General features: G+C 33.8%; 1 protein-coding gene across 1 annotated transcript; it reads left to right on the forward strand.

The window, feature by feature from the left end:
• The first annotated feature begins 444 nt into the window (after positions 1-444).
• Positions 445-24,390, forward strand: sea (mitochondrial citrate transporter scheggia). Its single transcript, XM_073963995.1, has 8 exons — positions 445-565; positions 677-884; positions 946-1,072; positions 1,127-1,350; positions 1,414-1,820; positions 19,531-19,865; positions 19,926-20,149; positions 23,839-24,390. The coding sequence occupies exons 2-8, from the start codon at positions 689-691 to the stop codon at positions 24,243-24,245; spliced, it is 1,920 nt and encodes a 639-aa protein (XP_073820096.1). The 5' UTR covers positions 445-565; positions 677-688; the 3' UTR covers positions 24,246-24,390.
• Positions 24,391-24,457: the final 67 nt, after the last annotated feature.

Raw genomic sequence — 24,457 nt, forward strand, 5'->3', positions numbered from 1 at the left:
TTTCTTTGTATTTCAAATCACAAAAATGGGGTTATCATGAACGGCAATTCCCCGTGATTTTTTTCACTTTCTCCCCTTAAGTTGCAACGGCGGAAAAACAAAACTCACGGGGAAATTTCATTCATGATAACCCCCAATGTATTTTGACGTAATACTCAGGTGGGATTTTTGTCCTACAAAGTCGGACAATAGACTATCCAGGGTCCATATAACATAATTATAAACGTATTTATGCATATTCAATTCAAAATTTTAATTCATATAACGTGTGTTAAATTTGCGACTCTTTGAATGGTCGTTAGCTTACACCCTTAAAAATTGAATCATGCGGTTTTTAGTAGGTATTAAATGTAAACATTTAGTGCAAAATACATACATACATATGTTCGTACGACAGATGAGGGATGGACGTATTCCAAAACATGCGCAATGACATCTTCAATCAGTCGTTCATTAAGATTTCACAAAAAAAGTTAACTTTAAATTGCGCAATGAAAATTATTACGATTTCCTATTGAAAGTTCATATGCATATTTTTTAGAAAGCGACAATATTTTGCCTAAAAGTATGCTTTTGATTTTTGTGATATGAAAAAGTCTGGCAAATTGAAACAGAAATATTTTAAATTCTCATGTGTTAGGTAACTTATCGAGGAGTATTTTCTTTTGTGTTTCAGTTGCAAATCGAAATGAGTACAACAAATTTCTACAGTCCATTTGGTCAAAGGTATTGGATGGTTGAGCAAGGTGCTGCTGCCACTACCAGTACTCTAGGAAGCGGAGGACTTAAAGGCGTAATAGCTGGCGGCATAACAGGTGGCATTGAAATCTGTATAACCTACCCAACAGAATATGTCAAAACTCAGTTGCAGTTGGATGAGAAGGGTATGTTCACAATAAATTGATTGGTACACATTTCTAAGTAATTACCCTAAATGGTTTTAAGGGACGCGGAAGAAATACAAAGGCATCGTGGACTGTGTCCGACAGACGGTCAATCAAAGGGGTATTAGTGGTCTTTATCGGGGTCTAAGCGTTCTAATATACGGAAGTATACCCAAATCGGCAGCTAGGTTTGTATGTAAGATTTTTTGGCTTTTGATGTAAATATTCGCAATGGTTCATAGATTTGGAGCCTTCGAAAGCCTCAAAAATGCCATGAAAAATGAGCAAGGACAATTAAATAGCAGTGCTAAGCTGCTGAGCGGATTAGGTGCCGGAGTGTGTGAAGCTATCTTTGCTGTAACTCCAATGGAAACCATCAAAGTAAAATTTATAAATGATCAGCGTAGTCCTAATCCTCAATACAAAGGTTTTGCACATGGGGTTGGATGCATTATAAAGGCAGAAGGTAGGTGAGATATGAAGTATACCTTCTTACATATGGATATAAATTCGTCATATGTTATTACAGGCATTGGTGGCATTTACAAGGGTTTGACAGCTACTGTTCTTAAGCAAGGCTCCAATCAAGCTATCCGCTTTTATGTTCTCCTTTCGCTTAAAGATCTTTATACGGGAAATAACAACAATAAGTCAGTGCCCAAACCTCTTGTGGGTATTTTTGGTGCCATTGCTGGCGCTGCTTCGGTTTTCTGCAATACGCCTTTGGATGTAGTCAAAACTCGAATGCAAGGCCTGGAAGCATATAAATATCGTAACACTTTTGATTGTGCCATGAAAATACTCAAGAACGAAGGTTTGTCTGCATTTTATAAAGGAACAGTACCTCGCCTAGGACGGGTTTGTCTTGATGTCGGTATCACATTTATGATATACGATTCGTTCATGGACCTATTTAACAAAGTACTTACCAAGATCTAAATTCTTTTGGCACGAACTCACCGGAATATTAATGATCCTATTTTAAAAGCCAATATTTTTGTATTATTTACCAACGTCTACATATGTATGTACATATGTGTGTATGAGATCTACATGTAATGTTAATTCTGAATATATATATACACTAAAATAAAGATGTACTTAAAACACTTGAAAATATGTTTATTATATCGAGCCCTTCCCGCCAAAAAGATGTAAGCGACATTTCTTCGATTTTCTTTTTTTTTACGGAAATTGATAAAGAATATCCCATCACATCATCTCCCAAAATTGTAGAACTCTGTCATGTACCGTTACGAAATTAGAGCAAAAACAATTTTGATGTTAGCGCTCTTTTTGTTTTGTTTACATTTTTAGTTGACAGCGAATTGTCGCTTACATCAAAATTGCACATTAACATACCTATTCGACTATATTACAAGAAATACGCTTTAATCTTATAATTTTTTCGAATAGATACTTGCTATAAAAGAAAGTTATTTTGTTTTTGAATTGTAGATGTGAATTACTCTAAAAATTATTTTTTTCAAAAAAAAAAAAATTAATGTAACCGACACTTCTTAACGTACTAGTCTGATTGCGTGACAGCGAAAAAGATGAAAGCGACACAAACTAACGTTATATTGAAGATATTCCGCAAATTATTTATTTGTTTAGTAAATAGGGTTTAGTAACGGAACTATACCAAAAATTTAATAAAAAATCTTATTTAGATCAAAAGTTATTCAATAAAAACCGTCTCCTGTAAAATTTGCTTTTTGTCGCTTACACCTTTTTCGCGGGAAGGGCTCGATATTTTCTTCCGTTTCTATTCTTGGAAAGATCCATGAAAAAAGCTATAAAAAAAACAAAGACAAAAGGCAGGGGTCTAATTCTGTTTTTATGAAAATGTGAAATGAAAACTTTTATAAATGAAAAATATGTCAAATGAAAAAAATTGTAAAGAAATACAAAAACAGTAGTGGGTATATGATTTTGATTTTTCTGACTCAATTGTGCGGTCAACAGATTTAGGAGGATACAGAAAATTTCTCGTTCTGTTTAATTTTCTGGTCACTCTTATTGACCTGTTTATCGACACCGAGTCAGCTGTTAAGAGAACTAATGAGGAAGTTTGGCTGCTTCCGAAACTATAGTCTTCTCTGCCTCCGCTCGTAGTAATCAATTTCATTGCCCACTGTTAAACATTTTGTTTCTTCAAATATTGAAGCAACAAAATATGGACTTTAGCTGAAATAAATACACAACAATAAATACAAAAACTTTAAAATATAGTTACCAAAAATCGCGACTACTTATGTAAGTGCCCAAAAAATAACTACATATGTACATATCTCACGCGACATACCCAAGGCCTACAGAAGGTCGGCAATTCAGAGTATAGTTAACAACATTTGACAACAAACATGATAGATTTTACATTATTGTGATTTTACTTTCTTTGTATTTTAAATCACAATAATAATCAGCTGGGCTTATTGGCCGACCTTATGTAGGCCTTGGACATACCCATGGTAGAACAAAGAAAGTAAAGTAAATACTACAGCAAATACAACTCAACAACCACATAGAAAATCGTCGGCTTTCCTTTTTCACTTGCATTACAGATCATAAAGCTCGATAAAAAAAATTAATATTAAAACTGATCTTCGCCTAAAAAGGCAAAATTGTCAAAGAAATTTGTTTTTGTTTGTAATGTTACTGTAACTGGAAAATGTAAACAAAATAAGAAAATGTCTATAAATTATTGGAATTTAAAAAACTAATAATTTTTTACATTTGATTGAATATTTTGGAAAACATTAATGAAAATTCTTTACATTTTCAATTTGAATGTTTCCGTATCATTCAATGAAATGCATAATTTCTCACAGAATGTAGGATCCTTGCAAATATGTTTGAGGTCGCTGGAAATTCATTGAAAAAGGAGAAGCTGTTTCTATATTTTGTTTTTGAAATAAAAAAACACATGTTTATTAGGGCTTTTTTCAAATTTAACAAAATACCACACATATTAACAAATGTTGTACGTAAATAAGCTGTGTTTTAGTTGGAGGAGGCTTGGAGGAGGTTAAATGTCATTAATATGAAGATGTCTTTATGGGAAATAGTTTTTTTTTCTGATGAATATATTTTTCATTCAAAAATATATATAAATAGACACATTTAAAATAAAAACTAATCTTAAATGGCTTAAATTTTACCGTAAGATAAGCGGGTATGTTCTGAGACACACTTCATCTCTCACCCAATTTACGAGTACTTTATGGATGGACTAGGATGTACTCTTCTTTTTAAATACCCTAATTAATCTTAGCCCCAAGAAAGAAGCAACAATAGGAGTAAATGGGGTGAACAAACTGCTTGAGGCGTCAAGTGTGTCAATTGTGGCAATTGATAGTATAAAATTTACATTTTCAGCGACAGTTGTGAACTATTGTTGCTCGGAAACCGAGTAGTTTCTTCGTCGGATGACTGTTTTATTTATTATATACCGATACTTTCACTAGTTCCGTTGTTAATTAGTGAAATGTAGTTGTGTATTTGAAGTTTTTATATGTTTTTATTATGCTGCGTTGAGAAACTCTCCAATTGATGCTATTTTTCTTTTAAGTTAAATATCCTGATGTTTTGTCAATTTCTTAAATGAGGTCTGCGGACTTGAACTTGGAAAGAATAAATAAATTAAACTAAACTAAACTGTGAACATGAACTCACATACGTAGAGATAGGAAATGGTTAAATACCCAAATGATTTTTTTTCTTGATACTCCTGTTGGGGCATAGGGCTTTCACAAAGCATCGCCATCTTACACGGTTACTTGCTGTTGTTTTTGCATCTTTCCATGTAAGGTTGTTTTGTCTTTGTTCTTAGGCTATTGTTCGTCGCTAGATGTTTCTTGGACGACCTCGATTTCGTGATCCTTGTGGATTCTATTCAAGCGCCATCCTGGTTATGCTATGAACATTTTTTCTTAAGCTGTGGCCAATCCACCTCCATTTCCTACGTCTAATCTGCTTTTGTATGGGTTCCTGTTCCTGGTTAATATATAACAATGAACAAATACACTGCTACAATTAGTTCCATAGTTCTATGTTACTTATGGTGTTGGGCATGGTAGAACAAGAAAAGGTAGCAGCAATACCCAGCTGACTGAACTGGGCTGTAATGTTAGTGTCAAATTCCATACTTACTTACATAGCTGGCCCATTACAGAACGTTTGTTCTATAGGCCGAACTAAGAAGAGATCTCCATTCCTCTCTATTTGTTGCTTCGCACTCTGGAATACCGCGCCTTTTCATCTCATCATATACTTGTTTGCGCCATCTATTCCTTGGCCTGCCAATTCTGCGTGCACCGCCAAGCGGTCCGTAATTATACGCCTTTTTAGCGGGTTCATCATCGCTCATTCTTATGATATGGCCTAGCCAACGCAATCGCTGTATCTCGATACGTTTAACAATATTGATGTCGTTGTATAGCAGATACAGCTCGTGGTTCATGCGACGTCGATATTCAACGCAGATTGGTCCGTAGATCTTTCGAAGAATTTTTCTCTTAAATCATTTCTGGCTGAAATCATTTCTGCCTCTTATGTGACGAGGCCCTTAGTGTTGCTTCATCTATAATTCCCTTTCCAATGCACAAATATAAAACATACTGGAACGCAGTGCGATGTTTGGCATATATATTTATTGATATCGCTGGGAATACCTGGCCGTCTACATTGTGTTTCTCCTACTCCATGGATGCACCGCGTTTTGCTGGGATTTGATACCTTTAAAATAAAAAAATAGTCACCACAAACAACAAAATAAGTTATTTTACTTACATTATCGTTTTGCATAATTTATTTAATAATTTTTCCCCTTTTTTATATCTATTTATTTTAATAGCCAAACATTTGTTTATGTTTTGGCCAAGAAGTCCGCCACAAAACATTCGAATTTAAATCAGGTGATCAGACTTGCAAATTCTTACAAGAAAAATTTTCCCTGAAAAAAACTTGTAAACAAAAGTCTCCAAAACTCTCCAATATTCTCTCACAATTGTCCCCAAATTCTCTCTCTTTTACTTTGCAAGTTTGTTATCGAACAGCATTTTGTAAAAGTTTGTACGAATTTGCACAAACTTTTGGGTTATCGTACAGACCTATTTACTTTACCTGGTTTGTTCTACCATGGGTGTTGGGCCAGAATATCCTGCATATGATCCTGAGGCATTTGTTTATGAATACCTGTTGCTTTTGCGTGATGGTTTTTAGATACAATTACTCTTGGAAAAATAGGTTTCTCTTTCCTATACAATTACCCAAAATAGCATCCTCTTCTTGTGCACCATTGCTCTAAGTCAGCTATGCTCGCCCATATACGTAATCGAATGTACAACAACAACATACGCGATCTTTGTTCTCATCTGCCGTTGTTTAGCAAAAGGCTCTCTCAGAGAGAATATTGTTCAAAATATAGGAGCGCCGATAGTCTAAGCCTTAGACTCTATCAGGACTCTAAGGCCTTGTACACACGCTGCGACTTTTGATGCACGCATCACCATTTTTTAGTGGTGTTGCAAAAAATATTAGTGATGGAGGGAATGAAAATGTACGAAATGTATGAAATGTAAAATTTCAATTTTAAAACATAAAAATGCGAATTGCAGAAAAAAAGAATTTATTTTTTTGAATCGATTGGATTAATATTGACGCCGTTCGTTGCTCAATTTGTTGCCCAATATTTCGTAAAAATATTTCAATAATTATAATTGTGTGAACACCCATATCAATACAAAGTAATTGTTGTAATTGAAAATAATGTCATGTTCACACGAGCGTTTCAATTACGTTGTTCGCCTGTCGAACGACGTACACGAATTAACCCGTTTCCACGACACCATTCGTAATTAACAGAAACATAAACAAAATTTCCTTCATTTTTGTTTCCTTGTTTTCACGAAAATTTGAACCGAAAACACATAAAATATACATTAAATGAATAGGAAAAGCAATAGACTTACCTTCAAATGTATCTTCAATATTTAACTACACACATTTCATTCATTTTTTCCTTAAATTCTGAATAATTTTGTATTTTCAATATATTTTTATATGTTTCTATTTTCAAAATTAAAAAGAGAGAGACATGTCAAAACAATATTTTTCAGTTATTTGTTTCCTTCTTGTTTCTGATTTTTTACGCGATTTTGAACTAATGGACAAGAAATGTGTGTGGAATTAAGAAGGGAACACAACCATCTTCCTTCTGCATCTGTATAAAGGCCCCCACTCATTTATCAGTCTGTGCCGTCAGTCCGATGAACCCTTTCTGTATGTGTGACTGACAAGTGTGTAGCACGAACCATCAGTCAAGTCTAAAAATCTTGAATTTCTCCTCCAAAAATGAATGAATTCTAAGTTTTTTGTGTTCCAACACCAAGATTATTTTCTGTTTTTCAAAATTATTTATTGACAATTTGAAAATAAACACAATTCACCCAGACTGATGGGGGTTCATTTTGAAATCAAAACTATTTTGATTTTCATCAGTCTTGGAAAACTCACACATACATTCTCAAAATTTCAAAAATTTACACATACTACCATAAATGCTGGCAGTCAGACTGACTAATGAGTGGTGGCCTTAAAATGTTTAGTTCATTCATTTTCATTTATCCTTTTCCGTTTTTCTAAAGATGTTTGTGTTTTCAACAAATTTTTCAATTTTGAATTTAGACATGTCATAATTATTTTTTTCGATAAATTCTCTCATTTGTTAGGGATGGGACACATTTATTCGTCGTTCAGAGAGTATTTCTAATCGAACAACGTAGAAAAATCGTCGTTCGTTCATAGAATTTTGTGTGGGGAAATACGTAATTTATTCGTAGTTATGGGTCGAACAACGAATAGAGAACGAACGACGTACCGTGGAAACGGGCTATAAAAGAAAAAGAAAAGTAATTGTCGGAGTTTTATTACCTGTATCTCGTAGAATGGAATAACCCGAATGTTGGAAAATACATTTTAACTTACAATGTTTTTTTCAAAAATTTTGTTATTTACATTTGTCGAGAAATATTAAGAAATATTCAATAATTTCAATAATTTTGGTTTAACAATTTATACCTACATGCATTCAACAATCATAACATGTATGTAAAATCGTACATGTTTGTTACAAAAATTACACTTCTTACAATATTACGAAAAAATGCGACCCTACAAGTAAGAAAATTGTGATGCATGCATCAAAAGTCGCAGCGTGTGTACAAGGCCTAAGTCAGGGATGAACGAAACCATACTCTAGCGCAGCCATGATCACCCATATACGTTAACGTGACTGCAACAACAACATAAGTTCTCTTTATTCTCATCTGCCGTGGTTTAGCAAAGGAAAGATTTTCTCAGAGAGACTAATGCACAAATATTCTGAGCACCAATGCTCTAGCGTCGATTTCATTTTGTGTGTTTTGTTACTCTCTTGCCCTCAGTCGTTGGTGAGACATCAACGAATGCACACAAGCACGGACGTACGAACTGCTTTCTTTATGTTTTACTTAAATGGTGTTTGTAAATTAGAATTAACAGTTGTAATTTATAGTTTGCTATTTAAAATTACTTATTTAATCTGAGCATATCAAACAAATAAAGAAAATATATTAAAAATAACATTTTTTTAATTTTGTGCTCAATCGTAGAGTAAATTTGGTACTCTTACCACTACAGTCACACATCAGAGGTCCGCAAAATGCATATAAAAGGCACACTCTATTGCCTTTTCCCAAAAGCGAATAGTGCAGTGCCTTGCATATAAAAAATATGAATGTGCAAAAAGCAGATTGACCCCAAAAAATTATTCACTGCTTTAGTGCATGCTTGCTTGCTTTTACATTTGTATTCACACGATTCGCAAATGCAGTATGCACAATACTGCATACCACCACACAGTATCGTACCATCTTCTGTTTGAATAAATGAATACATTTGTCAAATTTCGCTTTTTCTATGAGTTTCTTTAATAATAGGATAAACTAAATTAGTAATTGTTTTTATTGTCTCAACATTAATTTTTTTATGTTTATTAACATGTAAATTTGACCAGAAATATCTAATGCTTTTTGTAATGCAACGTGCTTTTTCGAAGGCAGCGTGCAAAAAAGAGGCAACGAGCTCTTGTAGTGTGTTGTGTGTGTGCAATTGGCACACACTCATGAAAGTAAAGGCAAAGCAAGCAGTAGCATTAAACAGAGATGGCAATAGCAAGCAATGAAAAAAGCACGAAATCACGAATATGCATTAAAAGCGAGTGGCATTTTGCGGACCTCGGTCACACATATTGTTTTGTGCATGATTATGCATTGTTTGGTGCTCGCTTCCTTACTTATTACTTACTTAGCTGGCCCATTACAGAACATGTGTTCCATAAGCCGAATTAGGAAAAGATCTCCAACTTTCTCTGTTTAGTGCTTCGCTTTCTGGAATACCGCGCCTTGTGATCTCTTCTTCCACTTGTTGGCGCCATCTATTCTTTGGCCTGCCAATTCTGGGTGCACCGCCGTACGCCTTTTTAGCGGGTTCATCACGGGTAGTATCAGTGTTTTGTAAAGCGTTGTTTTTCTTTGACGAGATGTGGCTTTATTCCTAAACTGCTTACGCAGCCCGAATAGCATCTGTTGGCCAACACTATTCTTCTTCGTATTTTACAACTGATGTTGTTGGTTGTGTTTACGGCGGTGCCGAGGTAGACGAAGTCCCTTATTACCTCAAAATTATAGGAACCAACGTCAATAGTTGGCCCGATCTCTATGGACGCATTGCGCGACTACACCATTAACTTTGTCTTCTCGCCGTTTACCGCCAGACCCACTTTAGCAGATTCCCTTCCGACTTTTTCAAAGGTATCAGTTATGCTGTGTTTAGATTTACGAAATCCAGTCTATTTCAACTGTCAATTCTTTTGTGTATACGTCAAATGAAAACTCATTTGAAATCGATTGTATTTCATTTGACGTTTGAGCAATTGAATTGACAGTTGAAATCGAGTGGATTTCGTAAATGTAAACGTAGTATTACTTCCTTTACCGATCGACCTATGATGTCAATGTCATCGGCATAAGCAAGTAACATATGGCTGTTTGTATATTGTGCCACTTCTTTTCACCTTCGCATCTCGTATAACCTTTTTCAGCAGAATGTTGAAAAGATCACATTTGGTACCAAACTCTTCGGAGAGGTTCTTTCCTATTTTAACTGACGATTGAGTATCAGTTAATGTCATTCTACAAAGCCGGATGAGCTTTGCAGGGATATCAAATTAAGACATGGCTTGGGATACCTTTGAACGTAGGGGGCTGTCGAAGGCTGCTTTGTAATCAACAAAAAGGTGGTAAGTGTCGATCTGTATCTCTTGGGTCTTCTCCAGGATTTGCCGCAGGGTAAATATCTGGTCAATGGTGGATTTGCCAGGTCTAAAGCCGTATTGGTATGGCCCAATTATGTCATTGACCATAGGCTTTAGTCGTTCGCACATTATCCCTGACACTATTTGGTAGACAATACGGATAAGACTTATGCCCCTATAGTTAGAGCATACAGTCTTATCTCCTTTCTTGTGGACAGGGCACAGGATGCTCAGGTTCCAATCGTCGGGTACTCGTTCTTCCTGCCAGATGGTGCTAACTAGCTAATGAATACACCTTATCAGCGTGTCGCCTCCTGTTTTGAACAGCTCGGCTGGTTAGCCATCGGCTCCTGCTGCCTTATTATTCTTCAGCCGATTTATTGCTGTCTTTACCTCATTTTGGCTGGGCGGTATACATTCAATAACATTTTCTGGGATTGGTATCTTCGCCGTCTTCGCTACTATCGGATACCAACAGTTTGGAGAAATGTTCTTTCCATACCCTGAGCACACTATCTGTATCAGTTACCAAATTACCTTGCTGGGGCTGGATTCTTGTTCCATGAAATTTGAAATGAAAAATATTTCCTTTATATTTTTTTCATTTGACAGTTTTCTCCGCAACACGCAAAGTGACAACACATATGCAAAATTACATATCGTGTAAAACACCCATTACCGATGTCCAACTTCCCCGTTGTATCTGTTAGTGCTTTATTTGCAACGTTTAGACGGGTACGTACCTTTGCTGCAACAAGGTAGTGGTCCGAATTAATGTTTGCTCCTCGAAACGATCGTACATCCAACACGCTCGATGAATGTCTTCCATCTATCACAACATCAATTTGATTAATTGTTCTTTGATATGGAAACAGCCAGGTGCCCTTATGAATATCGAGATGCTTAAATCTGGTACTGCTAACTACCATGTTTTTTGGAGCTGCAAAGTCTATCAGCCTCATATAAATGTCAGATGTTTCACTGTGGAGACTGAACCATCCCCTACGTCACGTCCATCCCCTAGCGTAAAAACAAACCACACGTATTCTCTCTTTATTTCTGATTTGGCATTGGTTAGCAATGGGGAGAGTGTCTTACCACTACAAATACACCAACTATTCTGAGCACCCCTGATCTTTGGCATTGGTGCTCGGAAATGTTGGTGTATTAGTAGTAGTAATATACTCTTTCCATTGCTAAACAATGGCATCTCAAAAATAAAGAGGGAATACGTGTGGATGATCTAAGGTAGGGGTGAGCACGCCTTTGTGCTAGCACACAGGCAAATTGAGAAAACGTACTCTTAGTTTTTTGTGAACCATAAACAATTAAAAGTTTATGCAATTTTTTATTTATATTTTTTAATAATTTGCATTGTGGACGATTTTAGACAACATCAACGTTTAAAAATGTTGAAATAAGTAATTAAACATCAAGAAAAATTAAATATTAATTCTCTCTTAATTTTCACTCTCTCTCGATTATGCTCAGCTCTGATCTAAGGTCTAAGTCTTCGAGTTGTCGTGAGAGACTCCATGTTATGCCTCATCTCTGAGACTTCATTCATTATTTCAACCAGTAATTCTTCAGCGTAATTTAGGTGACTTTTGCTGATTGCTTTACCCATCGAAAACTTCTCTACAACTGGTGTATATTTATGCATAGTTTTTTTAAGAATATAAACTGTGTAGCCCATCTACATACATACATATATTAATTTCCCTTGTCCATGGGACATGAGCTTCTTATGACTCGCGATAGAACTTTAGAATTCGAATGCACTCATCTCATTATGGGGAATATTTCTATGAACATCACCAAATGACTTCATCTCGTCGACGAAATCAAAAAGAAACATTGTTTTACATACATAGATGCTATAGCTTACGAATAACACAAAATGTAATTTAAATTTATTGGTTGCATAATTACGAGAATGCAATACAACAATCCTTAGTTACCGGTGATTTTGAATGTCAAAGAATGAAGATAAAAGGGGCCATACTACTTTGTTTTAAATTTATTGAAATTCCTATATAAGACCTCTACTTCTACTTATCTTCTTCGTTTAGCTGTAAATCCCAAAGAAAACTAACCTATTACTCCCAACGCTTTAAACGATTTAAACATTTCTAGGTAAAATATCCTTGGAGTGCATTACATGCCCCAAGGGACTTTATCACAATATACCAATTCCTTTACAGGAAAGAATCACACAAGATAGATTTTTCAGGGAACCAGGCTACACAACCCTAGGTTGATTATCATAGCCAGCCATCCATGGTTGAACACTAGGAAAATTATTTGACAGATTCATATAGTTAATTCCATATTGACTGTATAACTGAGTTGACAGTAGATATCTAGTAAGTCGATATTTGGACTGAAAACGTTGAAAAACTTAAATTTTCTTATTAATATACAAATTGCTATTGTTAAGACCGAAAACGTTAATGAATTAAATAAGAATCTAATAATCAAGATAGGAAAAATATTGATGTCCGGATTATCGAGGTAAGAAAAATATGTGATGTCCGGATTACCGAGAGTCTACAATGTAAAAAATTCTAGTGTGTGGATTAATTACCGCGTTGTCCGGATTATCGAGACTATACTGTACTTCCAATCTGTTCTATTCAATACCGCATAATAAATATATGAAGTGTAAAATGCATCACTTTATGTATTGAGTAATTTCGATGCCAATTAAAATTAAATTGTAAATCTTTTCATTTATTTCCTGTAAAATTTGCTGAACTATTTTGGAAAGACCCTAGTATTCAAATGTTGCCATTGACATTTAATTCCCATAAAACCATGTTGTTATTGTAATATTATGTCTGTTCCAGAACCTGCAAGAAGCTACTATTTTTTACTACGATAACATTTTTTCCTTTATGTTATCGACAAAAATAATAAAAATTAGTAGATTCTTGCAGTACTGGAACAGACCAATTATTAGTTTCTGTAATTCATGCAAACACCTTACTTCTTACACCATGATAGAAATAATAATATAAAATGTCGTATGGAATTTGACACTAACATTACAGCCCAGTTCAGTCAGCTGGGTATTGCTCTTACCTTATATTGTTCTATCATGCAATACGTATTAGTTTCGCGATATTTTGAACATATATGGCGTGTTCCCGTACTTTATAAATTGGTAAAAGTTGTAAACGATTTTCATATAAATTTTGTGTACGGGAACGCAAAATGTGTAAAAGTGGTAAAAATTGTAAAAACTTTTTAGTTCTGGAACAGAGCTATAGTTGTACTCACTACAACAATATTAGACAAATGTTCCTACTTTTGGAGCTATTCTTAAGAAGGCGTTCGAGTGAAACAAAACCTAATATATTTTTAAAAAGTTCCATGTCATAGCTGTCAGTGTTTCCAGATGTTGTACCAAAATTTGACATCGCAAAGAGGGCCGCAAGACCAACGTGCCACAAAAACTGTCAAAACGATCTGGGAGGAGCTCTTAATCCACATTTCTTTCCGAATTTTGTGTGGAATGTACCCGAAGGAGTGGATCGATAAAATTCATATTCGAATCCGATTTATGCCTGGAAGTGATATAACCATGTTGAAAGTTATGGCCAATTCGGTTACTCCCTTCAAAAGTTATCGTGGGCACCTTTTTAGCGATAATTTTTGAACTTTTGTGGGGAAAGGTACGAAGGAGTGGAACAATATGGCCCATCTTGGAACTTAAATTAGGTTTTGACAAAATATTTCTTCTTCTCTATTTGCTTAGTTTCTATTTTCATTAAATGTTATTTATGATTTGACTAAAGAGTTCTCTATTTCGTGATGTGTTGATAAGGTGGTCTGCGTTATGATATCCGTTCCATTGATGTATGTTCTTGAGCAAAGTTGTTTTTTTTTTCTACCTCTGGAATTTCTATCTTCTATTTTTGCAAGAAAAATTTATTGAAATTATTTATATTTGGTATTCCTCATAATGTGTCCCAGGTATGCGCTCTTTTGCTTTTTGATATGTTTTATTAGTTCTCGGGTTCTTCTGAGAACCTCTTCGTTAGATATGTGAGGGTGTTTTTAGTATTCTTCAGTAAACCCATATCTCAAATGCCTCGAGTCTTTTAATGTCTACAGCTTTAATGGTCCAAATTTCCACTGCATATAGCAATACTGACCAAATATAATTTTTAATGAATCTTGTCTTCGTTTCAATGTTTATGTTATGGCTTGTAAACACTTTTTTATATTTGGAAAACGCGTCCTTTGCCATCTCTATTCGGCATTTAATTTCTTTGCTGTTGTCCCGTTCCTCATTAATTAAACATTTTAAACCATTTTACTCTTTCAATAGTAGAGTTATGTATTTTTAAACTTGTGTCTGTGTCCGAATTCTTTCTACTAATCACCATGAACTTAGTCTTTTAGATATTAATTTTTAGCCCAGTATTGTAGAATAGTGTTGTAGTCGGCGTATCGGATGTAGTTCATATATTTATTTTTGATTTTTGACTTGAATATTTAAAAATGATTCTTGAAATATTTTTTTCAGAGTATATATTATGCCTGTCTGCGTACTCGATAATTTGTAATAATTATTACAAATGTTTCAAATTTCGACAGTTGTATAAAGGAAAAGTTGCTGAAAAAAGGTTTCAGCAACATTTAGTAAGTAAAAAGACACACCAATTAAATAGTAGTGGCAGCGTTGTCAGTATTGGGGATTTTTCCCCAAATTGGGGAATTTTTTCCTGAAATGGGGAAAAATAATTCGACTTGGGGAATTGCGGAATTTTTGGGGAAATCTGAAAAATACTTGGGGATTTTTGGGGAAATTCTTTTTTGAGTAATTATTTCAGATTATCTGAACTTTTTTAATAGTAGCACATGGGTAACGCACAAATAACATGCGTCATATACTAAATGTATAATTTATAACAGCTTTGAAGTGATATCATGCGGTTCGACAACTGATCGTTCACTAGAACAATGCGTTGAATTGAAATGCAATTTTTTCATAATTTCAACTGCTCAATGGGACTTAACTGCCAAATGAGTTCTGGATTGAGAAGCATGATGATATTAAACTTTATTTAACATTCATGGCTCCAATTATAAAAGAAAAAAAATATGCATAATCTAAGTTTTCAAAGCGAAACCATCTATAACTGTCACGAAAAAGCGGGCTACACAGAGTTTTGCTCAAATAATCGCTTGCTTGATAGTGTGGCCGTTCAATTTTGCCAGTCATCACGTAACCACAAATTATTTTACCATTGGGAGCCGGAGCCATAGATCTAGGCTTTATTTTTGGAAACAAAATTGAATGCTTGGATGAGTCACCAGTTATTAATGTTAAAAAGACCTGTGCCAAATATCTTAAACGCTTGTTAATACAAATGCTGAAACGGATGTATTTTTTTAAAACTTACATGCAATTTGCCCCAATATTTGCTGCAATTCATTGGGTCAACCCAATTTTAGTTCTATAAGAACCTATTTAGAAACAGTCGACAACACAAAAACCTCCATGGGTTTACAAATCGCAATGGATAATATTACCCTTGAAAAATGAAAAGACATAAGGCCTGTTTGATAACTTCGCAAGTAAATAGTACTTGCAAGTGCTTGCAACTACTTGCATGTACTTCTCATTTCTCTTTGTTTGTTATCGAACAGCATTTTGTAAAAGTTTGTACAAACTTTTGAGTTATCGTACAGACCTATATTTGGAGATAATTCTTTTTTCTACTATGAACTCTATTTAAAGTATAAGAATAGGTACTTTAAGAATGTGAAACCAATTTAATTGAATTTCAATGTACAAATTTGAATGAAGTATTAATTAGTACAAACTTTTTGTTGACGTTTTCCCATTTTAAACTCACTTATGTAAAATCTATATATATAAAAAAGGTGTAAAAAATGTATAGTAATTCATAAAATGAGAACGGCTAGGCCGATTTCTGTAAAAATTTTTGTCAGTTATTCGTATTTTAGAGGAGAAGGTCTTTACGGAAGAAAATTTTGGAAAATCTCTCTGGAAAAGTCGGAAAATTGGAAAAATCGAAAATTGAGTGTTTGTATGAAATTTTATTCCTTAATAGCGAGACGAAGTTCGCCGGGTCCGCTAGTAAAGTAAAAAAAATAAAACTACTTTTGATTTTTTTTTCTTTGCAATTATTTTTAAAACATGTTTGGGGATTTTCTTGGGGAAATTCAATAAAATCTGGGGAATTTTGGGGAAAAGTTTTGGAGAAGTTGGGGAAAAGAGGCCGAAAAATACTGGCAACGCTGAGTAGTGGAGATAAGACACATCCTTGTCGAACTCCAATTTGGGCAGTTTGATGCCAGTATAAACTTTTTATACATCTTATTTCTTTATCCTCTATTTCAATAGATTTGATTATTTCTACCTTTTTCATAGCCGATGAAGCATATGAATACGTCCTTCTGAACTTCCCGACATTTTTGTATAAAAACATGAATACAAAACAAAGCTTCTCGTGTGCCTTTTCCTTCCATAAATCCGAATTGTGTATCTCCCATTGATTTCTATTACGAATGCCAAATTGTTGTTTCGTTCGAGGGTTGTGGTGCGCACCAGCCAGCCAGTCAGATGGACGGACATTGTCTCCAAATTGTCTGAAACAGCATTCGTCCAGACATATATGTATATGCCCTCTTTAGCCTAAAGGATTTACAGTGGGTGGTGTTGATCATTATAGCTCTGTTCCAGAACTAAAAAGTTTTTACAATTTTTACCACTTTTACACATTTTACGTTCCCGTACACAAAATTTATATGAAAATCGTTTACGACTTTTACAACTTTTACGACTTTTACCACTTTATAAAGTACGGGAACAGGCCATATGTATTGTGAAAATGTCAAAATTTTGAGTTACTACCATTTTCTTGAACAATATAAACTCAACACAGATGAAAGATAGGTACTTCCAAAACATTTAACTGGTCCCAAGAAGAATTTCGGGAAACATTCTAAAAAATCTGGGAAAATCTGATTCAATATGCCCATATTTGCATATATGTAGCTTCAGTCTGATATTTTATCCTAAAAGTCAAATATTTTAACGTGAAGGGACAATACAATTTTTTTTTTTAGTTTTCCTTAAAGATAAGCATTCTGCAAAATGATTTATTTGGCTTATAAAATAGAAGCTTCATCAAAACGTTGTATATTTTATAAAAATTTTTGGACATTTAGATAAATTGGCAATAAAAACTAGTCCAAAACTTATATCAATATACATATGTACATGTATAATATACATACATATATTCCAAACAAAAAATAAGTAGCACAGCTCTGTATGTTTGACGTTTCGTAGTGAGAAACTGAATCCGGTCTAGTAGCCAGTGATCGTTTGGTATGTCCATTTCTGCCCTCAAAGAAATATTGAGTAGTCACGAAAGTTGAATCACACTCCACAATATATGGGGAGAAGGAGAGAGAGCATTCATGTGGTTTGTTGTTATATTCATGTAGTATGTTGTTTCATTCCAGTCCCCAATCCCTTACCTCTTTGGCGCTTATGTCTCCCACAATAGCAATGATGACGTAGTTAACCAATGCTCCCCTACAAGTATACGTAGTATACGTGTGTAGGTACAAACATACAAATGTTTTACTCATTGATTCGTATTTATTATTCGTGGTTGCTTGGAAGGCCCATAGCTTAGTTCGTTTGCGTTTTGTTTGCTTAGTTAAATTACTGTATTGACTGAAAGAGAGTCAGTAAAATTTTCGTTTTTTTTTTTGTTTCTCTCCAAAATAGGTTGGAAATTGGAATTGGTTTGGCAATGTTAGTAGTTGCTTATTGACACCATATCGTACGACTGTGTTTCATCCGACAGAAACTGCCAGGTTGGCCCTGTTTTGCAATTCAAATTTTAAATATATTCTAAGATTGCTGTTTTACAAAACACAATACCAATCGTATTAAAACATAATCCAATTAAATTAATACTCATTTCGACGTAAGATGTAAAAATTCTGATTTGCTTAACTTTAACCGTATCCATGCGCCGGTATAACCCACTGATATTGCAATCGATATAAACAAACAATATATGCAATTCTCAGACTGGAAGACAATGCTCTCTTCTATTATGTTCATCATAAATTATATAAGAGATGTCTGTATGTGTGTATCAATTGTTTATGACATAATTGTAAAAGTTTTTGGGTAAACATCATCATCTCAGGCCCTTCAGAACCTAATAAGCCTTATCAGTGGTGGAAAAGATTTTATCAACAGACGGCAGCTATGGAGTTTTATGCGCATTCAACATTAAAATTTTCCATACGACAAATATGTAAAAAATACCTCGTAAATGTATTTAGAATGATCATTTAATCGTTCATCGTACGACTCTATATGAGCCACAATACAACAAAAGGAAGAATATCATACTGATTTAATCAAAATTGTTAATTGAAATGAAAAACATGGTGTGACTTGTGACTTTGGAATTTGGCCCTAATAGGGGTTTCAAAAATATGATTATATTGTCAAATCAAAAGTTTATTCAAAGATTATCGCCTGATAGATTGCATATGGTCGCAAAAAACCACACGAGTCTCCTAACTAAAAACGTTATACTGACATATTGGAAATTTCGCCAAATTGCAGAGAACAGTGACAAACGAATGTTTTAGGAAATAATTTAAATTAAAATGTGTGTTTCAAGAAAAGTGAAGAATAACAAACAGCTAAAAATTATTGAGAATAGCACATACGTATATACTGTTTCATTTATTTGGAACTTAAGAAATCTATTTTCATTTGTCTTCAATTGAACGGTCACCGAACTGATAAATTGTTCAACAATAAATAAGTTAAAAAATATCCAATTTATTTAACTTTTTGATCGATTATGATCATTCATATGTAATTAAAATTTATATAAAATTTATGCCATCCAATTACAGACATATTACGAATGCTTTTAATTAGATTGAACCTTATTGCAAGCAGAGTGGTATTCTGATATTTCACAATTATGACAGTGTAAGATTTGAATGAGATCAAGTTTCTTTTTAAAATTAAATCTTAGTGAAATAATTAATTCCATATTAAAATATTTAATTATGAGTCTCACTTTCAAACGAAATCTCTCTACCTGAAGACTTTCTCTTCGTTAAAACATTTTAGATTCCCAAAAAACTGGCATACATATATGAACATACATACGTACAAATATCTATCTATATGCACATATTAAATTTTCTTTTTACATTAACATGAATATTACTCTATTTTTCAGTTGCAAAATAAGATAGATTTATACAACTATGGATCGTCCAATCAGCGCTTTTGTTAATCCTTTTGGCCAACGTCCATGGATGGCACAGACTGGTGCTGCTGCTCCCAGTGGCGGTGGAAAGGGTGTGAAGGGTATCATCGCTGGTGGCATTACAGGAGGCATTGAAATTTGCATTACTTATCCAACTGAGTATGTAAAAACACAACTGCAACTGGACGAAAAGGGTGTCAACAAACAATACAACGGCATTGGTGACTGTATCAAGAAAACCGTTCAACAAAGAGGCTTTTTCGGATTATATCGCGGATTAAGCGTCTTACTCTATGGCAGTATTCCAAAATCGGCAGCCAGGTATTAAGACTACATTCTCTCCTTAGAAAAATAGCTCTCATAAAATTGTTATTTCTTTAGATTTGGTGCATTCGAAACCCTCAAAGGTTACATGGTTGACGAACATGGTCAATTAAGTGCATCGGGCAAACTGCTTGCGGGTTTGGGTGCCGGTGTTTGTGAAGCTGTTTTAGCTGTTACTCCTATGGAGACAATCAAAGTTAAATTCATTAATGACCAACGCAGTGCTAAGCCTCAATATAAGGGCTTCGCCCATGGTGTTGGATGTATTATAAAAGCGGAAGGTAAGTTAGAATTTTGTTAGAAGGATAAGATTGTTGTTACAGGAATGAATTGCCACAAAGAATTAGAAAATGCGATTTTTTCAGTAGTGTCAATAAATTGTTTCTACTAAAAGTGTTCACTTTTGGCATAGCCTTTATATAGATGTATCGCATGATTTCATTTGTTAAGAAGTTTTTAGCAACATGTATGAGGAATGTGCTGTAATTTGGCATTTCGGGGTTTTATATATGTTACCCTATACCGCTTTTTATTTAATGTGACAAAACCCATTAATAATAAATTAAATTATAACAATGTTTGAATTTGCCATGCCAGCTCATACTGATTTTGTAAAAGACATCCGACTTTGATATTTGTCGAAACTTGTAACCCATAATTGTCTCATGAAATGTCACTATCTCGGAATTAACTTAACTTACTGTAAATATGACTTTGTGATTTTATTCGATCTGGTTGACGAACATTATTAAGTTATTTTGTTGATAGCAATCCAACCTCGTAAACTTTGATTTATGAACTATATGTCATTGTTTATCTCTAATGTGAACTATTACTTCTTTGGTCCATGTGGATAGGGTGGATAGTCTATAATTAGTTTTGTTGATATTAGCTGATTATCCTATCTCTTAATTTGACTTATAGTACATTAACATTTACGAAATCAAGTGGATTTCATAAATGTGAACCTAGTATTACTGTAAATATTACGTTATGCTTTTAGTCCATCTGGCAAACCTCATATTAAGTTATTTTGATGATAGCAATGCAAACTCGTAAACTTTGATTTATGAACTATATGTCATTGTTTATCTCTAATGTGAACTATTACTTCTTTGGTCCATGTGGAACCCCTTAGGTTGGCTATTCTATAATTAGTTTTGTTGATAGTAACAATAAAATTTATAAAATACCATAACTTCAAATATTTACCGAAATTATCTGTTGGACACTTTGCATTACATGTAATTACATCTTGGTTTTGCTTTTTATTGTTGTACATCGTGGGTTAATATTTCTTATATACATACATGCAATATTGTATTCAACAAATCGATCAACTAATTTTTTAAAAAAAAAAGAACTGAAATTGTTAATGAAATGTTTTTCATTAAATTAATACAAAAAGACAAACTGTATGTAAACTATATGATGAATACTTAGGGCAATATGATGAACACTTACCCTGCGTTTACACATGACAGGACAGTTGAGTACATGTATTGATTGTCAAAAATCCAAAACTTGCCTGTGTGACGTAGGCGTCCAGACAATTGCTAAAACAGTTGCAAAGTTATTAATGAAAATCGTCGATTTCTTTTTGTTTTCCGTTCATATATTCTGTTTTTGTTCAAGTTCTTTTGTTTTCAACACATTTCAATTATTATCTCACCCTTTTTTACAAAAAATGTCAAAAATTTGTTAACCCTACTGTCTCTGAAAAAATTATGGACAGCTGGAAGCCAACCGACAAATGTATGTATGTGTTAGTAAATCAGAGTTGTATTTGAAGACAAATTGTCTGGTGTAAACGCCTAGTTAGGGCAAGTGACATTGACAATGATACTAAGAACAAACACACTAAAGCATCGTACATTCCCATTTCGAAGATGGTTTAGCAATATGTACCGATGGAATGATCTTTTTGTGGACATTTCTTTAGAGCCCACCATACTATGGAAGGTTTAACAACACAGTTTTTCACAATGAATATATTAAAAAGATCTACAGAATATAAGTTTCAATAATGAGTTAGCTATATTTAGCAAAATGAATTTGTTGCTAATACAGTATAATCTCAATAATCCGGCGGTGTCCGAATTTTCGAATTGTCCTCGTTACCGAATGGTACCAAAAATAAATTATTTTCTATGATTAAGGCATATGAAAATATCTTTTAAGTGTAATTTATAACACCGAACATTTAAACGAAATATATTAGTAAAAAGGGCTCTAAGTGTGTAATAGTGATTGCCCGGTAAAATCTCGATAATCCGGACTATTTTAGTGACTCCTTTGTACGGATAGTTACATTTAAGAAAAAAAGTAGCTTTTAATAGGATTATAAAGTATGCTTATTCAATCAGGAGTTGGCAGCACATTACTTCATTTGTTGTTGATTTCTCTTAGGTTGTAAGTTTCATGATTTCATAAAACTGCGGACGTTCCTCCATTTTTATAATTGTTTCAAGGAGTAGATCTCATTTCGCTTTGTTAAAATATTTAGTTTTGCGAGGTCGCAGCGAAACCATCAGATTCGAACCCCAATGCTATCATTATCTTCTTTAGAACCATAATTTCTTGTCCGTTTTGCAAGGGTTTATAAAGTTTTGTCACAACCCTTAAAAACTTTTAATCTTTCGTCAATCACATTTCGGAAGAAAATGTTGGAGTATTATTCATATTAGCGGTATTCACTCATTGTGGTAGATTTACAACTCTTGTTAATATACTATATGTACCAGGGTTTTTTACAACGAAGTGTGAATGTTTTTTTTTGTGAATATCGTAAACAAATCAAAGCATCTTAACGTCGTCGTAAGTCTATCTTTTAGTTCAATTTTATTACACTTTTTTCATAAGAAATTGTTTTTTTCTTGGCCTCCATTATTTTATTATCCTTTATTCTTTTTATTTTTCCCATTTTTCCACCAAAAAACAAAACTCCGACATGAAATAAAACTCACAACAAAGTGACGGCACAACAATCAGCTGTTCTAACCCTTGTAAAAGTACAATGGAATGTTTACAATACTTTTAGGTCGAGTAAATTAACAACCCTGTGGTAAATTAAACTTTCATGTATTTTGTTGTTGTGGTATTGTAAACACTTGTAGATCTACAATATTAACAAGATGTACAAGATCTACAATGCCACTTTACCAACATGAGTGAATACCGCTATTATTACCAAACCAATTATATGGTTATTTATTGCCCGTTTATTGCTCATATTTTCATTACAACGATAATCTTATACATCAATCAATTAATGTTTGTTAAATCATGAAATATGTAATTCATATATCGAAATGCATTTTGTTATTGGAGTAGTTCAAATTCCTTTAAATGTTTTCTTTTTATAGTGTTTTATTTTAAATATTGTTTTGTAGTAGCCAAAACTCGATGATAGTTTTTTTATATTAATTAGGTTTTTTAATACTTATTATTTTATTATTAATTTATAACTTATTAATCTTACTATTATTCATAAACATAATAAGTTCCGCTTGGAATAGTTTAATATCCCTCCCGCTCACTCCTCCTTGAGTAGTTCTAATTCAATTATTTTAAATTCAAAACAAAATTCTGTAGGGAGGTGTACAATTTAAAAAGTCTTTTTACTCTTACCACTGCACAGTGTTTTGTTTGCATTAGAGTTGTTTAGCATCCCGTCCTTAATATTTTTAAGCTACTATATTTAAGTCATACAATTTGTTATTTTAACATAAAACGTAGTATACAACCCTAAGGTCGAAAGACTGGGCATTAAAAATTTAAATAAATTGAATTGAAATTGAAAAGATACTTTAGACAGAGATCAAGATTTTGTATTTGAGTCGAAAACACCAATATACTACATATGTATTAATTAAATAGATTACGATATGAGCGACATAATTTTTGTTACAAAGAAAACAAATTCATATTTTTAATCAATTGTTATTTTTTATTATCTTAATTTCTACAGGTATAACCGGCATTTACAAGGGTGTAACACCTACAATTTTGAAACAAGGTTCAAATCAAGCAATTCGTTTCTACGTTATGGAATCCTTGAAAGACCTGTACAAAGGCGATGATAAGAATAAGCATGTTCCTAAATTAGTGGTGGGTGCTTTTGGTGCCATTGCTGGCGCTGCTTCCGTATTTGGCAACACACCATTGGATGTAGTAAAGACACGTATGCAAGGTCTGGAGGCAGCTAAATACAAGAATACTGCCGATTGTGCCATGAAGATTTGGAAGAACGAAGGTTTCAGTGCCTTCTACAAGGGAACAGTTCCACGTTTGAGCCGTGTGTGCTTGGATGTAGCAATCACCTTCATGATTTACGACTCTTTCATGGACCTTTTCAATAAGATATGGAAGGAATAAAACATCGTCACCATTTATCATGTCCAAATTATAGTAGCCTCTGTAAATAAAACTGCATGTGAAACTGGCAGACCATCAAAGCGACATTCAAATATCTGACACCTGATGCTTATTTTAGATTCTTCAGAACAGAGCCGATTTTGTTTTCTCACGTCCCGGTGGCTGTCTACTCTCCTTTCAATTGACTACGGTATAATTTTAGCACCATTTTA

This window comes from Musca autumnalis, unplaced genomic scaffold (assembly GCF_047663935.1).
Source record: "Musca autumnalis isolate F117 unplaced genomic scaffold, ASM4766393v1 scaffold_1, whole genome shotgun sequence".
Classification (NCBI taxonomy): domain Eukaryota; kingdom Metazoa; phylum Arthropoda; class Insecta; order Diptera; family Muscidae; genus Musca; species Musca autumnalis.

Bases quoted from the DNA above. Each gene is read 5' to 3' on its own strand.
- sea (XM_073963995.1), top strand. From the start codon at position 689: ATGAGTACAACAAATTTCTACAGTCCATTTGGTCAAAGGTATTGGATG. The intron at 1,821-19,530 runs TAAATTCTTTTG...AAAATAAGATAG, and splicing joins ACAAAGTACTTACCAAGATC to ATTTATACAACTATGGATCG. The intron at 19,866-19,925 runs GTATTAAGACTA...TTATTTCTTTAG, and splicing joins ATTCCAAAATCGGCAGCCAG to ATTTGGTGCATTCGAAACCC.